At 40.0% G+C, this 18770-nt stretch overlaps 1 protein-coding gene across 2 annotated transcripts in view; it reads left to right on the top strand.

The window, feature by feature from the left end:
- The window catches only part of TDRD12 (tudor domain containing 12), an 89124-nt gene that overhangs the window by 54819 nt on the left and 15535 nt on the right, over window positions 1–18770 (top strand). Inside the window, exon 22 of one of the 2 annotated variants that reach the window (XM_030874471.2) lies at window positions 2428–2527. In XM_030874471.2, the coding sequence (XP_030730331.1) occupies window positions 2428–2527 (100 nt within the window). Of the gene's footprint in view, window positions 1–340; window positions 1765–2427; window positions 2528–18770 lie in introns of those variants that run through there. The other variant, XM_060289381.1, reaches the window with a different exon arrangement.

Raw genomic sequence — 18770 nt, 5'->3', positions numbered from 1 at the left:
CACAGATGATAAGTTTACAGCTTGATGGTGGTTATATGCATATGCAACCCATGTGAGCTACGGCCCAGCTCTGAGGGAGCCCCTGCAAGATGCCCTCCTGTTCCTTCCCAACTTGAAGTAACCACCCTCACTCTGTCTACCAGCACTGACTAATTTTGCTTGTTTTAGAATTTTATATACGTGGAATTGTAGTGTGCTCCATCTATCAATACTGTCTGTGGCATTCCTCCATGTTGCATGTATTGGTATTTTATTTATTTATTTATTTTGTGGCTTAGAATTCCATTGTGTGGGGACTTCCCTGGTGGTCCAGTGGTAAAGAATCCACCTTCCAATGCAGGGGACGCAGGCTCGATCCCTGGTCGGGGAACTAGCATCCCACATCCCACAGGGCAACTAAGCCCATGTGCCACAACTACTGAGCTCACGCACCTCAACTAGAGAGCCCGCGTGCCACAAACTGCTACAGAGTCCACACGCTCTGGAACCCGTGCCACAACTAGAGAGAAGCCCACGTGCCGCAATGAAGAGCCCGTGCACCACAACAAAAGATCCCAAGTACCGCAACGATGATCCCGTGTGCTGCGATTAAGACCTGACGCAGCAAGATAAATAAATAAATATTTTTAAAAAATTCTGTTATATGAATATATCACGATGTATATATCCATTCTACTCTTGACGGGCCTGTGAGTTGTATTATGTATGAAGCTTCCATGAACACGCTTGTACGTGTCCTTTTCTGGAACTATGCACCCGTTTCTCTTGGATATATATATTATACTCTGGAGTGGTATTGCTGGGTCATGGGGTAGACTTGTGTTTAACTTTGCCAGAGCGGTTGGTCATCTTGTGATCCCACCAGGTGTGTGTGAGGGAGTTTGGGTTGCTCTGTATCCTCACCAACACTTAGTATTCGTGGGGGTGTAGGGGAAAACCGTTGTTATTTTAATTTGCATTTCCCTAAGAATTCATGACGTTGAATGGCTTTTCAACATGATTGTAGGACATTGGACATCCTTTTTTGTGAAATGCCTGTTCAGGTCTTTTGCCCATTTTTAAAATGGGGTATTTATTGGTTTATAGGAATAATTTGTTTATTCTTGATACAACTGCTTTGTCAGAGATATGCATATATGCTTTGAGAAACTTCTCCCAGTCTGTGGCTTGCCTTTTCACTCTTTTAAGAGTCTTTCAATGGACAGACATTTTTAATTTTGATGAAATGTTTTATGGTTACTGTTTTATTGTGTTTTAATATAAGAAATAAATTGCCTATCTCTAGATCATGAAGACATTCTTCTATATTTTCTTCTAGAAGTTTTATAGATTTAGCTTTCACATTTAGGCATATAATCTATATTGAATTAATTTTTGTGTATAGTGTTTGATATGGGGCAAGGTTTACTTTTTTCTGTATGGATAATCTCTTGCTCCAGCATTCTTTATTTAAAACACTGTTGTGTTCTCACTGAGTTGGTGCCTTTGACATAACCCAGACGATAGTATATGTGATCCATTTGTGGACTCTCTCTGTTACATTGGTCTATTTGTCTATTCTTACACCAGTACTACACTTTTTTAAGTACTGTAGCTTATAGTGGGTCTTGGGAAATGATATTTAAGTCCTCCAACTTTGCTCTTCTTCAAGGTTTTTTTGGCATTTTAAGTCTAATGCATCTCCATGTTTATTTTAGAAAGGGTTGTCAGTTTCTTCAAAAACGTTGCTGGAATTTTGATAACTGCACTGATTATATGAATCAATTTGGAGAACATGGATATATCTTAACAGTCAGGAGATCTCTGAGTCAGGGATCCAGACACGATGCCAATACTTGATCAGTGGATCTCTGGGACTGAGTAGTAGATGTCTGTTAGATATCTACTGGATTGAATTTAATTTTAAGATAACTATTGAAATTAACTTCTTTGAATTATGTACATTATCCAGGTTATTAGCAGCAATTTCGATTATGCCTTTAAATAAAATATTGAATTTTAAAACTGAAGCTTTAACTATTTTTCAGTTTGGGTTATGGAATGGCTCCTGGTTTAGAGGTTCATTGGCCCCTGTTGTGGGTTATAGTGATGTGTTTCTGATTCAGAGTCTTTATTTTGGAAGTATATTTTGTTCATTTACGTACTGCATTTAAGACTGTCTGGAGAAGTAATGCAGTAACTCTGTCCTTTGAGTTTACTTAGTGCCAGTTAAACTTTAGGATCCTTTCCACTTATTTACATACTGTTAGTGTCATCTGAGGGATCTAATTAGCTTTACAGCATTTGGTTACTTAACTTTACAGCGTTTGGAATACAAGTTCTCTGATTTCGATTCTAGATTAATTTTCCTGGTGAATACTTTAAAATTCATGTTGAAAATTGTTATTTTTTTTTTCCTGGTTTTAAAATCCTGTTCCTTTTTTTCAGAGACAAAAGGATCTGTCCTGATCGACACCATGTTAATCCAGAAGTAGACATGCCAAGGAAATTATCCAACCAAACTCTACCAGTGTTTGGATACATAAAAGTAAGTCCTATTAAAGAACTTGTCCAATGATTAATGGTCATTTTAATGAACAACTTTCATTCTTTAAGAGGTAGAATTTAATAGAAGGCAATTATGGCAGTACTAATTACCACCATTAATCTGACAGTAGGCACTTATTTTAAGGGTTCTTATACGGTGCCTTATTTCAAGGTGCCAGTTCGTTCATAAAACCAAGATCAAATTGGAAGATAGATAAACCACTTAAATTTAGGGATTTCTTAGTTATCTTTTTAGAAAGAAAGTTGTTTCCCTTTGGGGACTATTAAAAATAATGTGATGATTACACGAACCTTTTCAGATCATCCATGATTATTCCTTTGGGGAATATTCTGAGATACAGATAGAATTGCTGAGTTGAGTTGTCACTTTCTTGTGAATCTTTTTTTTTTATTTATTTATTATTTCTTCCTTTCTTTTTGAGTTTGAGTGTTCTGCCTTCACCTTCCCTTTCCCTTAGGGCGAATCTGTTATGTTCATTCATGCTTGTGCTCCTCCTTGTGTGGCTGTGCTGTACTCGTTTCCTGGGGCTGTTGTACAAATACCATGAACTGGGTGCCTTAAAACCGCACAAGTTTATTCTCTCACAGTCCTGGAAGCCAGAGTTTGAAATCAAGGTGTCAGCAGGCTGTGCTCCGTCTGAAGACTCCCTTTCCTGCTTCTTCCAGCTGCTGTTGACTCCAGGCGTGCCCTGGCCTGTCCTCACCTCGTGGCCACATCCCTCCAGTCTCTGCCTCATCTTCACATGACCCTCTCCTCTTCTCTCTGTGCCTCTTACAAAGCACACGTGTCAATGGATAAAGGGCCCACGCCCATAATCCGCAGTGATCTCCTCACCCAGAGATGCTTAATTACATCTGCAAACACCTTTTTTCCAAATAAGGTCACAGTCACAGATCGTGGGAGTTAGCACAGAGACAGTTTTCTTTGGGGGCGTGGCAGGAGGCACGGATTACCATTCAACCCCATACAGTTTTCATTGATGAAATGATTTTTGTCTTTAAATTCTGATTCTTCCCAAGTTCTATCACCTCATTTCTACATTTTAAAATTCTGACTTATGTGGTTCTTTTATATCATGTGTCACTTTCTTAATAAGCTAAAAGGCAGCTAGTTTTGAAATTGGAGTACAGTTTTCATATGTTTTGTGCATACATTTTTCTGGTGGCCTTCATTGTCTCTAGGGACTGTTATTCTGCTTCTTATTCTCTTTTTTATTATTGTAACTTAATATGGGATTTGACCTTGATACTTTGCTGTTGCTCATTTTTCGGTAAAATTCCTTTTCCTTAAATTTGAGGAGGAGGTGTGGGTCAGGATAGCTTTTCTAATTTCACAGAGTTTCCATGTCTGGTTAAAAAAAAAAAAAAAAATGAACACACAGTTTCTGAGATTTCTGAGATGCCCTGGCTCTGTGCCCCTCACCCAGGTACATCTGGCCTTTCTCTTCCTTCATCTCTCTTGTCCCTGGGTGGACAGTTTGGAGATTTCACAGGGGCCCAGCCTTCACCCACTATCAGAATGCCCAGCCTTCACCCACTATCAGAATGCAGGAAAGCCTTCCAGTGCAGCTGCCCTTGTCACCCAGGCCCACCGTGTTTTCAACGAACACCTGCTGCCTCTTGTGGAATCCTCCTGTTGCTAGTCTTTCAGACGAGCTCATACCTCCCAGTGCTGCTTCCTGCACACACAGTGATACCACGCAGGTCTTGTGATGTGGGTGGTTTTTACTCATCTGCTATTTTTGTTGTTGTTATCTAAATTAATAGATTTTATTTTTTTGAGCAGTTTTAGTTTTACAGAAAAACTGAGCAGAAAATACAGAGTTCCCCTGTACTCTCCCCCGGCGCCCCCAACAGTTTCCCCTATTATTAGCATCTTTCATTATTGTGGTACATGTGTGATAATAGATGAGCCAATATTGATAATTATTATTAACTAAAGCCTACAGTTTAAGTTAAGGTTCACTCCTTGCAGTGTACGTTCTATGGACTTTGCCAAGTGTGTGATGACACATATCCACCGTTACAGTATCACACAACACTTTCACTGCCCTGAAGGTCCCCTGTGCACTCCACCTGTCCATCCCTTTACCTCTTCCCCAGAATTCGTAGCAGTCACCGATCTTTTTACCGTCTCTGTAGTTTTGCCTTTTTCAAATGTGATATAGTTGCAGTCATACAGGGTGTAGGTTTTTTGAACTGGCTTCTTTGATTTAGCAGTTTGCATTTAAGATTCTTCCATGCCTTTTTGTGGCTTAATCGTTTCTTTTTATGGCTGAATATACTACAGTTTGTTTATCCATTCACCTATTGAAGGACATCTTGGTTGCTTCCAATTTTTGGCAATTATGAATAATGCTAGGATAAATATTCAAGTGCAGGTTTTTGTGTAGACAGAAGTTTTCAACTCATTTGGGTAAATACCAAAGAGTGTGACTGTTGTGTGTGATTATGTATATAGTAAGACTATGTTTTGCTTTGTAAGAAACTACAAAACTGGTTTCTGAAGTGACTATACCATTTTACATTCTTACCAGCAATGAATGAATGAGACTTCTTGTTGTTCCACATCCTTGCCAGTGTTTGACGTTGTCAGTGTTTTAGATCTTAGCCATTCAGTCAGGTGTGTAGTGGTATCTCATTGTCTTAATTTGCAATTCCCTGATGACGTGATGTTGAGCACCTTTTCATATGCTTATTTATCAGCTGTAATCTTCTTTGCTGAAATAGCTGTGAGATAATATGTTCAGGTTTTTTGCCCATTTTTTAATTGAGTTGTTTGTTCTCTTATTATTGAGTTTTAAGCGTTCTTTGTATATTTTGGATCCCAGTCTTATCAGATATGTGTTTTGTAAAAATTTTCTCCCAGCCATTGGCTTGTCTTTTCATTTTCTTTATATAGTCAACTCTTGTTATCCGTAGATTCAACCGACCTCAAACCTAAAATATTTGGCAAGCAAGACTTGAATTTGCAGTGGTCCAGCAACTATTTACATAGCATTTACATTGTATTTACAACTATTTACATAGCATTTACATTGTATTTACAATTATTTACATAGCATTTACATTGTATTAGGTATTATGAATAATCTAGAGATGATTTAAAGTATATCCTTAGGCTGTCCTTAGGTTATATGCAAATTCTTACACCATTTTATGTAAGGGACTTAAGCATCCAATAATTTTGGTATTCACAGGGGGTCCTGGAACCAATCCTCCATGGATACTAAAAGATGATTATAGTGCCATTTGGACAGCAGAAGTTTTTAATTTTAATGAAGTCCAACTTTCCAATTTTTTCTATCACAGACTGTGCTTTTGTTGTTGTATCCAAAGAGTCAGTGCCAAACCCAGGGTCACCTGGAGTTTCTCCTATGTTATCATCCTCATCTGCTTTTATTTTGGGGTCCATGGGGATGTTTTGTTAATTACGTTTTGTTGCAGTATGTCCCTGGCTTTGGCTTTGCTGTCTCACTGCTCTGTCTGTCTTTATGTGGGGGATTCAGCGAGAGTCAAAAAATATGACACCTCACTGTGGCCACCTTCCCAGAACCCCTCTAACCAAGACCTTCCTTTTTATTTAATTTAATTTATTTTTTTACTTTATTGAAGTATAGTTGATTTTCAATGTAGTGTTAGTTTCTGTTGTACAGCCAAGACTGATTCAGATACATACATACATTTTTATATATATATATATATATATATATATTCTTGTTCATATTCTTTTCCATTATGGTTTATTACAGGATATTGAATATAGTTCCCTGTGCTATACAGTAGGACCTTGTTGTTTATCTGTTTTATATGTATTAGTTTGTATCAGCTAATCTCAAACTCCTAATTTATCCCTCCCCCACCCCCTTTCCTCTTTGGCAACCGTAAGTTTTCTGTGTCTGTCAGTCTGTTCCTGTTACGTAAATAAGGTCATTTGTGTCATATTTTAGATTCCATGTATAAGTGATATCATATAATATTTGTCTTTCTCTGGCTTGTTTCACTCAGTATGATCATCTCTAGGTCCATCCATGTTGCTGCAAATAGCATTATTTCATTCTTTTTTATGGCTGAGTAATATTCCATTGTGTATATATTACCACATCTTCTTTATCCATGCATCTGTTTATGGACATTTAGGTTGCTTCCATGTCTTGACTGTTGTAAATAGTGCTGCTATGAACATTGGGGTGCATGTATCTTTTGGAATTAGAGTTTTCTCTGGATATATGCCCAGGAGTGGAATTGCTGGATCATATGCTAGCTCTATTTTTAGTTTGTGAAGGAACCTCCATGCTGTTTTCCATAGTGTCTGCACCAATTTACATTCCCACCAACAGTGTAGGAGGATTCCCTTTTCTCCACATCCTCTCCAGCATTTATTGTTTGTAAACTTTTTAATGATGGCCATTCTGACCGGTGTGAGGTGGTACCTCATTGTAGTTTTGATTTGCATTTCTCTAATATTTAGTGACATTGAGCATCTTTTCATGTGCCTTTTGGCCATCTCTGTGTCTTCTTTGGAGAAATGGTCTTCTGCCCATTTTTTCATTGGGTTATTTGTTTTTGTTTTAGAGTTGTATGAGCTGTTTGTATATTTTGGAAATTAAGCCCTTGTCAGTCACATGATTTGCAAATATTTTCTTCTGTTCCATAGGTTGTCTTTTCATTTTGTTTATGGTTTCCTTTGCTGTGCAAAAGCTTATTACCTTGATTAGGTCCCATTTGTGTACTTTTACTTTTATTTCTGTTGCCTTCAGAGACTGACCTAAGAAAACATTGGTACGATTTATGTCAGAGAATGTTTTGCCTATGTCCTCTTCTAGAAGTTTTATGGTGTCATGCCTTATATTTAAGTCTTTAAGCCATTTTGAGTTTATTTTTGTTTATGTTGTGAGGGTGTGTTCTAACTTCATTGATTTACATGCAGCTGTCCAACTTTCCCAACACCACTTGCTGAAGAGACTGTCTTTCCTCCATTGTATATTCTTGCCTCCTTTGTTGAAGATTAATTGACTGTAGGTGTGTGGGTTTATTTCTGGGCTCTCTATTCTGTTCCATTGATCCATATGTCTGTTTTTGTGCCAGTATCACACTGTTCTGATTACTGTAGCTTTGTAGTATTGTCAGAAGTCTGGGAGAGTTATGCCTCCAGTTTTGTTCTTTTTCCTCAGGATTGCTTTGGAAATTCTGGGCCTTTTATGGTTCCATATATATTTAAGGATTATTCTAGTTCTGTGAAAAATGTCATGGATAATTTGATAGGGATCACATTAAATGTGTGAATTGCTTTGGGTAGTATGGCCATTTTAACAATATTAATTCTTCCAGTCCAAGAGCATGGGATATCTTTCTATTGAATCATCTTCAATTTCCGTTATCAGTGTTTTATAGTTCTGAACATACAAGTCTTTCACATCCTTGGTCAGGTTGATTCCTAAGTATTTTATTTTATTTATTTATTTATTTTTCCATGTTGCTGCAAATAGCATTTTCATTCTTTTTTATGGCTGAGTAATATTCCATTGTGTGTGTGTGTGTGTGTGTGTGTATACACCACATCTTCTTTATCTATTCTTTTTTTTTTTTTAACATCTTTATTGGAGTATAATTGCTTTACAATGGTATGTTAGTTTCAGCTTCACAACAAAATGAATCAGTTATATATATACATATATTCCCATATCTCTTCCCGCTTGCATCTCCCTCCCTCCCACCCTCCCTATCCCACCCCTCCAGGCGGTCACAAAGCACCAAGCTGATCTCCCTGTGCTATGCGGCTGCTTCCCACTAGCTAACTACCTTACTTTTGGTAGTGTATATATGTCCATGCCTCTTTATCGCTTTGTCACCGTTTACCCTTCCCCCTCCCCATAGCCTCAAGTCCACTCTCTAGTAAGTCTGTGTCTTTATTCCTGTTTCACCCCTAGGTTTTTCATGACATTTTTTTTTTAAATTCCATATATATGTGTTAGCATACGGTATTTGTCTCTCTCTTTCTGACTTACTTCACTCTGTATGACAGACTCTAGGTCTATCCACCTCATTACAAATAGCTCAATTTCGTCTCTTTTTATGGCTGAGTAATATTCCATTGTATATATGTGCCACATCTTCTTTATCCATTCATCCGATGATGGACACTTAGGTTGTTTCCATCTCTGGGCTATTGTAAATAGAGCTGCAATGAACATTTTGGTACATGACTCTTTTTGAATTATGGTTTTCTCAGGGTATATGCCCAGTAGTGGGATTGCTGGGTCATATGGTAGTTCTATTTGTAGCTTTTTAAGGAACCTCCATACTGTTCTCCACAGTGGCTGTATCAATTTACATTCCCACCAACAGTGTAAGAGGGTTCCCTTTTCTCCACACCCTCTCCAGCATTTATTGTTTCTAGATTTTTTCATGATGACCATTCTGACTGGTGTGAGATGATATCTCATTGTAGTTTTGATTTGCATTTCTCTAATGATTAGTGATGTTGAGCATTCTTTCATGTGTTTGTTGGCACTCTGTATATCTTCTTTGGAGAAATGTCTATTTAGGTCTTCTGCCCATTTTTGGATTGGGTTGTTTGTTTTTTTGTTATTAAGCTGCATGAGCTGCTTATAAATTTTGGAGATTAATCCTTTGTCCGTTGCTTCATTTGCAAATATTTTCTCCCATTCTGAGGGTTGTCTTTTGGTCTTCTTTATGGTTTCCTTTGCTGCGCAAAAGCTTTTAAGTTTCATTAGGTCCCATTTGTTTACTTTTGTTTTTATTTCCATTTCTCTAGGAGGTGGGTCAAAAAGGACCTTGCTGTGATTTATGTCATAGAGTGTTCTGCCTATGTTTTCCTCTAAGAGTTTGATAGTTTCTGGCCTTACATTTAGGTCTTTAATCCATTTTGAGCTTATTTTTGTGTATGGTGTTAGGGAGTGATCTAATCTCATACTTTTACATGTAGCGGTCCAGTTTTCCCAGCACCGCTTATTGAAGAGGCTGTCCTTTCTCCACTGTACATTCCTGCCTCCTTTATTAAAGATAAGGTGACCATATGTGCGTGGGTTTATCTCTGGGCTTTCTATCCTGTTCCATTGATCTATCTTTCTGTTTTTGTGCCAGTACCATACCGTCTTGATAACTGTAGCTTTGTAGTATAGTCTGAAGTCTGGGAGCCTGATTCCTCCAGTTCCTTCTTTCGTTCTCAAGATTGCTTTGGCTATTCGGGGTCTTTTGTGTTTCCATACAAATTGCAAAATTTTTTGTTCTAGTTCTGTGAAAAATGCCAGTGGTAGTTTGATAGGGATTGCATTAAATCTATAGATTGCTTTGGGTAGTAGAGTCATTTTCACAATGTTGATTCTTCCAATCCAAGAACATGGTATATCTCTCCATCTATTTGTATCATCTTTAATTTCTTTCATCAGTGTCTTATAATTTTCTGCATACAGATCTTTTGTCTCCTTAGGTAGGTTTATTCCTAGATATTTTATTCTTTTTGTTGCAATGGTAAATGGGAGTGTTTTCTTGATTTCACTTTCAGATTTTTCATCATTAGTATATAGGAATGCCAGAGATTTCTGTGCATTAATTTTGTATCCTGCCACTTTACCAAATTCATTGATTAGCTCTAGTAGTTTTCTGGTAGCATCTTTAGGGTTCTCTATGTATAGGATCATGTCATCTGCAAACAGTGACAGCTTTACTTCTTCTTTTCCGATTTGGATTCCTTTTATTTCCTTTTCTTCTCTGATTGCTGTGGCTAAAACTTCCAAAACTATGTTGAATAAGAGTGGTGAGAGTGGGCAACCTTGTCTTGTTCCTGATCTTAGTGGAAATGCTTTCAGTTTTTCACCATTGAGGATGATGTTTGCTGTGGGCTTGTCATATATGGCCTTTATTATGTTGAGGAAAGTTCCCTCTATGCCTACTTTCTGCAGGGTTTTTATCATAAATGGGTGTTGAATTTTGTCAGAAGCTTTCTCTGCATCTATTGAGATGATCATATGGTTTTTCTCCTTCAGTTTGTTAATATGGTTTATCACATTGATTGATTTGCGTATATTGAAGAATCCTTGCATTCCTGGAATAAACCCCACTTGATCATGGTGTATGATCCTTTTAATGTGCTGTTGGATTCTGTTTGCTAGTATTTTGTTGAGGATTTTTGCATCTATGTTCATCAGTGATATTGGCCTGTAGTTTTCTTTCTTTGTGACATCCTTGTCTGGTTTTGGTATCAAGGTGATGGTGGCCTTGTAGAAGGAGTTTGGGAGTGTTCCTCCCTCTGCTATATTTTGGAACAGTTTGAGAAGGATAGGTGTGAGCTCTTCTCTAAATGTTTGATAGAATTTGCCTGTGAAGCCATCTGGTCCTGGGCTTTTCTTTGTTGGAAGATTTTTAATCACAGTTTCAATTTCAGTGCTTGTGATTGGTCTGTTCATATTTTCTATTTCTTCCTGATTCAGTCTTGGCAGGTTGTGCATTTCTAAGAATTTGTCCATTTCTTCCAGGTTGTCCATTTTATTGGCATAGAGTTGCTTGTAGTAATCTCTCATCTCTTATTTCTGCAGTGTCAGTTGTTACCTCTCCTTTTTCATTTCTAATTCTATTGATTTGAGTCTTCTCCCTTTTTTTCTTGATGAGTCTGGCTAGTGGTTTATCTATTTTGTTTATCTTCTCAAAGAACCAGCTTTTAATTTTATTGATCTTTGCTATTGTTTCCTTCATTTCTTTTTCATTTATTTCTGATCTGATTTTTATGATTTCTTTCCTTCTGCTAGCTTTGGGGGTTTTTTGTTCTTCTTTCTCTAATTGCTTGAGGTGCAAGGTTAGGTTGTTTATTCGAGATGTTTCCTGCTTCTTAAGGTGGGCTTGTATTGCTATAAACTTCCCCCTTAGAACTGCTTTTGCTGCATCCCACAGGTTTTGGGTCGTTGTGTCTCCATTGTCATTTGTTTCTAGGTATTTTTTGATTTCCTCTTTGATTTCTTCAGTGATCACTTCATTATTAAGTAGTGTATTGTTTAGCCTCCATGTGTTTGTATTTTTTACAGATCTTTTCCTGTAATTGATATCTAGTCTCATGGCGTTGTGGTCAGAAAAGATACTTGATACAATTTCAATTTTCTTAAATTTACCAAGGCTTGATTTGTGACCCAAGATATGATCTATCCTGGAGAATGTTCCATGAGCACTTGAGAAAAATGTGTATTCTGTTGTTTTTGGATGGAATGTCCTATAAATATCAATTAACTCCATCTCATTTAATGTATCATTTAAAGCTTGTGTTTCCTTATTTATTTTCATTTTGGATGATCTGTCCATTGGTGAAAGTGGGGTGTTAAAGTCCCCTACTATGAATGTGTTACTGTCGATTTCCCCTTTTATGGTTGTCAGTATTTGCCTTATGTATTGAGGTGCACCTATGTTGGGTGCATAAATATTTACAATTGTTATATCTTCCTCTTGGATCGATCCCTTGATCATTATGTAGTGTCCTTCTTTGTCTCTTCTAATAGTCTTTGTTTTAAAGTCTATTTTGTCTGATATGAGAATTGCTACTCCAGCTTTCTTTTGGTTTCCATTTGCATGAAATACCTTTTTCCATCCCCTTACTTTCAGTCTGTATGTGTCTCTAGGTCTGAAGTGGGTCTCTTGTAGACAGCAAATATATGGGTCTTGTTTTTGTATCCATTCAGCCAATCTGTGTCTTTTGGTGGGAGCATTTAGTCCATTTACATTTAAGGTAATTATCGATATGTGTGTTCCTATTCCCATTTTCTTAATTGTTTTTGGTTCGTTATTGTAGGTCTTTTCCTTCTTTTGTGTTTCTTGCCTAGAGAAGTTCCTTTAGCAGTTGTTGTAGAGCTGGTTTGGTGGTGCTGAACTCTCTCAGCTTTTGCTTGTCTGTAAAGGTTTTAATTTCTCCATCAAATCTGAATGAGATCCTTGCTGGGTAGAGTAGTCTTGGCTGCATGTTTTTCTCCTTCATCACTTTCAGTATGTCCTGCCACTCCCTTCTGGCTTGTAGGGTTTCTGCTGAGAGATCAGCTGTTAACCTTATGGGGATTCCCTTGTGTGTTATTTGTTGTTTTTCCTTTGCTGCTTTTAATATGTTTTCTTTGTATTTAATTTTTGACAGTTTGATTAATATGTGCCTTGGCGTGTTTCTCCTTGGATTTATCCTGTATGGGACTCTCTGTGCTTCCTGGACTTGATTAACTATTTCCTTTCCCATATTAGGGAAGTTTTCAACTATAATCTCTTCAAATATTTTCTCAGTCCCTTTCTTTTTCTCTTCTTCTTCTGGAACCCCTATAATTCGAATGTTGGTGCGTTTAATGTTGTCCCAGAGGTCTCTGAGACTGTCCTCAGTTCTTTTCATTCTTTTTTCTTTATTCTGCTCTGCAGTAGTTATTTCCACTATTTTATCTTCCAGGTCACTTATCCGTTCTTCTGCCTCAGTTATTCTGCTATTGATCCCATCTAGAGTACTTTTAATTTCATTTATTGTGTTGTTCATCGTTGCTTGTTTCATCTTTAGTTCTTCTAGTTCCTTGTTAACTGATTCTTGCAATTTGTCCATTCTATTGTCCATTCTATCTCCAAGATTTCGGATCAACCTTACTATCATTATTCTGAATTCTTTTTCAGGTAGACTGCCTATTTCCTCTTCATTTGTTAGGTCTGGTGGGTTTTTATCTTGCTCCTTCATCTGCTGTGTGTTTTTCTGTCTTTTCATTTTGCTTATCTTACTGTGTTTGGGGTCTCCTTTTTTGCAGGCTGAAGGTTCGTAGTTCCTGTTGTTTTTTGTGTCTGTCCCCAGTGGCTAAGGTTGGTTCAGTGGGTTGTGTAGGCTTCCTGGTGGAGGGTACTAGTGCCTGTGTTCTGGTGGATGAGGCTGGATCTTGTCTTTCTGGTGGGCAGGTCCACGTCTGGTGGTGTGTTTTGGGGTGTCTGTAGACTTATTATGATTTTGGGCACCCTCTCTGCTAATGGGTGGGGTTGTGTTCCTGTCTTGCTAGTTGTTTGGCATAGGATGTCCAGCACTGTAGCTTGCTGGTCGGTGAGTGAAGCTGGGTGCTGGCCTTGAGATGGAGATCTCTCGGAGATTTTTGCTGTTTGATATTATGTGCAGCTGGGAGGCCTCTTGTGGACCAGTGTCCTGAAGTTGGCTCTCCCACCTCAGAGGCACAGCACTGACTCCTGGCTGCAGCACCAAGAGGCTTTCATCCACAGGGGTCCTTAATTTGGGATGATTCGTTGTCTGTTCAGGCATTCCACAGATGCAGGGTATTATCAAGTTGATTGTGGAGCTTTAATCCGCTGCTTCTGAGGCTGCTGGGAGAGATTTCCCTTTCTCTTCTTTGTTCTCACAGTTCCCAGGGGCTCAGCTTTGGATTTGGCCCCGCCTGTGCGTGTAGGTCGCCGGAGGGCGTCTGTTCTTTGCTCAGACAGGACGGGGTTAAAGGAGTTGCTGATTCGGAGGCTCTGGCTCACCCAGGCCGGGGGGGTAGGGAGGGTCACGGAGTGCGGGGCGGGCCTGCAGCGGCAGAGGCCGGCGTGACACTGCAGCCTGAGGCGCGCCAAGCGCTCTCCCGGGGGAGCCGTCCCTGGATCCCGGGACCCTGGCAGTAGCGGGCTGCACAGGCTCCCCGGAAGGGCGTGTGGCTAGTGACCTGTGTTCGCACACAGGCCTCCTGGCTGCGGCAGCAGCGGCCTTAGCGTCCCATGTCCGTCTCTGGGCTCCGCACTCTTAGCCGCGGCTCGCGCCCGTCCCTGGAGCTCTCTCAAGCAGCGTTCTTAATCCTCTCTCCTCGTGCACCAGGAAACAAAGAGGGACGTAAAAGTCTCTTGCCTCTTCGGCAGGTCCAGACCCCTCCCCGGACTCTCTCCCGGCCAGCCGCGGCGCACCAACGCCCTGCAGGCTGTGTTCACGCCGCCAACCTCAGTCCTCTCCCGGCGCTCCGACAAAAGCCGGAGCCTCAGCTCCCAGTCCCGCCCGCCCCGGCGGGCGAGCAGACAAGCCTCTCGGCTGGTGAGTGCCGGTCGGCCCATCCTCTGCGCTGGAATCTGTCCGCTTTGCCCGCCGCACCCCTGTTGCTGTGCTCTCCTCCGTGGCTCCCAAGCTCCCCCACTCCGCCTCCCGCAGTCTCCACCCGCGAAGGGGCTTCCTAGTGTGTGGACACTTTTCCTCCTTCACGGCTCTCTCCCGCTGGTGCAGGACCCGTCCCTATCCTTTTGTCTCTGTTTAGTTTTTTCTTTTGCCCTAACCAGGTACGTGGGGGGTTCCTTGCCTTTGGGGAGGTCTGAGGTCTTCTGCCAGCGTTCAGTAGGTGCTCCGTAGGAGTTGTTCCACGCGTAGATATATTTCTGGTGTATCTGTGGAGAGGAAGGTGATCTCCGCGTCTTACTCTTCCCCTAAGTATTTTATTTTTAAAAGGGTTTTTTTTTTTTTACTTTCCCTTTCTGATATTTCATTGTTAGCATAAAGACATGCAACAAATTTCTGTATGTTAATCTTGTATCTTGCTACCTTGCTGAGTTCATTCATCAGTTCTAGTAGTTTTTGTGTGGAGTCTTCAGGGTTTTCTATATACAGTATCATGTCGTCTGCCTATAATGATACTTTCACCTCTTCTCTTCCAGTTTGGATGCCTTTTATTTCTTTCTCTTGTCTGATTGCTGTGGCTAGGACTTCCAATACTACATTGAATAGAAGTGGTGGGAATGGGCACACTTGTCTTGTTCCAGATCTTAACAGGAAGAAAGGCTTTCAGCGTTTACCATTGAGTGTTACGTTGGCTGTGGATGTGTCATAAATAGCTTTTATTATGTTGAGATATGTTCCCTCTATACCCACTTTAGTAAGAGTTTTTATCATGAATGGATGTTGAATTTTATCAAATGCTTTTTCTACATCTATTGAGATGACCATGTGGTTTTTATCTTTACTTTTGTTGATGGAGTGTATCACATTTTTTGATTTGCATATGTTGAACCATCCTTGTGACCCTGGGATGAATCCAACTTGATCGTGGTGTGTGATCTTTTTTATGTGTTGTTGGATTCAGTTTGCTAATATTTGATTGAGAATTTTTGCAACTATATTCATCAAAGATATTGGCCTGTGATTTTATTTTGTGGTATTATCTTTGTCTGCTTTTGGTATCAGGGTGATAGTGGCTTCATAGAATGACTTTGGGAGTGTTCCCTCCTCTTCAGTCTTTTGGAAGAGTTTGAGAAGGATTGGTAATAGTTGTTCTTTGTATGTTTGGTAGAATTTCCCAGTGAAGCCATCTGGTCCTGGACTTTTGTTTGCAGGGAGTTTTAAAATTACATACCCCCCGTACCCCTGGTTCCCAGGGGATCTGCTTTCTGTCACTATGGTTTTGTCTTTTACTGGAATTTCATATTAATGGAATTGTACAGTATGTGGTCTTTTGAGTCTGATTTCTGTTCCTCAGTGTATTATCTTTGAGATTCGCCTGTTTTCTATTTTATTGCTGTGTAGGATTTCACTGTATGTTTGTCTGTTCACAAATTGATGGACATTTGGGTTGTTGACAGTTTCTGGCTGCTTCGATCATTTGTGTTACATCTTTGACAGTACATGTTCTTTTCTCTGGAGTAAGACCTAGGAGTGGAATTGCTGAGTCATATGGTAAGTGTATGTTTGTAAGAAACTGCCAAACAGTTTTCTAAAGAGGTGGAACCATTCGCATTCTGACCAGCACTGCACGCAAGAATTCCAGTTGTTCCACATTCTCATCAGTACTTGGTATTCTCAGTCTGTAATTTTTGCCACTCTGTTGCATTTGCACTGTTATCTTATTTGTGTTACCCTGGTGATAAAGAATCTTAGACATCTTTCCACTGCTTACTAGCCATTTGTATCTCTTCTCTTGTTAACTTTTCTGTTTAGAATTCTTGCCCATTTTTTATTTGGGTTTCCTTCTTGTTGAGTTTTAACAGTTCTTTATATATTTTAGATATCCTTTGTCAGATATATTGCAAATGTTTTCTCCCAGTGGAAAAGCAAAAGTTTTTAATTTTGATGAAGCCTAGTTTTTCACTTTTTTTTGTTTGTTTTTTTGTTTGTTTGTTTTTTACTTTTTTATTTTGTATTTTGTGCTTTTCATGCCATAAGAAATCTTTGCCTACCATATGGTTGCAAAGATTTTTCCCAGTGTTTTTATTCTATAAGCTGTATAGTTTTACATTTAGCTCTGTGATCCACCTCAAATTAACTTTTGTGTGTGGCAGAGTTTTTTAAAAGGAGGCAAGATTTTTTCTTCTGGATAATTGGTCACTCCAGCATCATTTAGTATAAAGACCTTCTTTTCCCCCTAAATTATATTGACACCTTTGACAAAAATTAGGAGACCATATATGTGATTTCTGAATTCTTTTTTTTTTTTTTTTTTTTTACTATTTATTTATTTATTTGGCTGTGTCAGGTCTTAGTTGCAGCACGCGGGCTCTTTGTTACAGTGCATGGGCTCTCTGGGTGCGGTACGCAGGCTCTAGAGTACACAGGCTTAGTTGCCCCCCTTGCACGTGGGTTCTTAGTTCCCCGACCAGGGATCGAACCTGCGTCCCCTGCACTGGAAGGCAGATTCTTAACCACTAGACCACCAGGGAAGTCCTGATTTCTGAATTCTTTATTCTGCTCCTTGGTTTCTTTGTCCTTATACAGTATCACACTGGCTTGATTACTGTAGCTTTATAATCTTGAAAACTGGTGGGTAAGTCTTCCAACGTTGCCTGTCTTCTTCAATATCCTTTTGACTGTTACTTCGCATGTCCATATAAAATTTTAGAATCAGGTTATCAATATCTATTATACTTAGAATCCTGGTGGGATTTTGCTTGGCATTGCGTTGAGTCTGATACCAAACCAACCTTGGGTCCACTTGCCTGTGTGCATGGTAAAGCCGCTCTACTGACACCAGGTTGTAGTGAAGGAAGTCCAGCGTCTACTGTAAGGTGCCAATACAAGGAGAACGAGTGGCTCATGCTTTAAAAACCCGCAACTCCCCAGTGGGTTTCAGGAAACCATTTTTAAGGCCAGGTGAGGGATGGGGAGTGACAGGGTAGGTGATCAGCTCCTGCACAATTCTCTGATTGGTTGATGGTGAGATAACAGAGTGGTGTCACGGGGGTTAACATTATCAATCCTTAGGCCCCTGTAGGCCTGGGGGCTATGTGCTCATTGGTCATCAAGTAGTTAACATCTTCTATTTGGTGAGGGGTTTTCACATCTGTAAAACAACTCAGGAAACATGCACAGATACAATTACCTGGGTGCTTCAGAGAGAAGCTAAAGCAGAGGATATGGGGGAGGGGTCTGCCGTGGGAAGGCCCCACAGGGTCCTACTCGGTTTCGAGTCTATAGATTAACACGGGAAGAATTGACATCTTAGCAGTACTGAGTCTCCTTAGTCCGTTAACGTGGCGTATCACTCGTTTGTCTCGGTCGCCTTTAATTTTCTGAGCAACGTGTTACAGTTTTCAGTAGATGGATCTTCTACTTTTTGTGTTAAACTCATCCCTAGTATTTCATGTTTTTGGATGTCATTGTTATTTTTCTAATTGTTTTAGAAATGTGATGGATTTCTGTATCTTACCTTGTGTCCTGCAACCGTAACAAACTGAATTACTGGCGAGAGGGGCATCGAAACAGGTGGGGAGGTGTGTGGCCAGAAGGGACCCTCCCATGTGCCCAGGACTGAGGGGTTTCCCACCACCCAGGATGTTCGGTGCTGGAACCAGGAAGAGTGGGTCACCTGTGTGGAGGCCTCACGCTCTCGCCTTCCTGGCAGGAGAGTCCAGTCCACAAGCTGCTTTTTGCCACCTCCGTTCTGCCAGCTTGGTGTGTCGTGGATGTGCTGACGCCGTGTGGAGGGGACTGCCACACACTGATGCCTGCTCGGGCCTGGACTCTGTTCATCAGTGTGTGCTGAACACAGAGCCTTCTAACTTAGGAAATGCGGGGGAAAAGGAACTCTCCCCTTACTCCTGTCATCCTAAAACAGTCACCATTGGCATCTTAGTATATTTTCTCTGTTACTTTTCTTTGTGCATCTTTCAAAAACTATATTTGCAGTTGGAGTGTATGTTATATCCTGCCAAGCTCTCCTAACATTGGAGTGAGAGTTTTTCCCATCCCCTGCACCTCCTGTCCACTGACTCCTGTCACCCAGTGGGCTTCTGTCTGGGATGCCAGGTTGTTG

This window comes from Globicephala melas, chromosome 19, assembly GCF_963455315.2.
Source record: "Globicephala melas chromosome 19, mGloMel1.2, whole genome shotgun sequence".
Lineage (NCBI taxonomy): Eukaryota > Metazoa > Chordata > Mammalia > Artiodactyla > Delphinidae > Globicephala > Globicephala melas.
The sequence above is the reverse complement of the archived record's forward strand: the minus strand, read 5'-3'. Positions and strand labels throughout refer to the sequence as shown.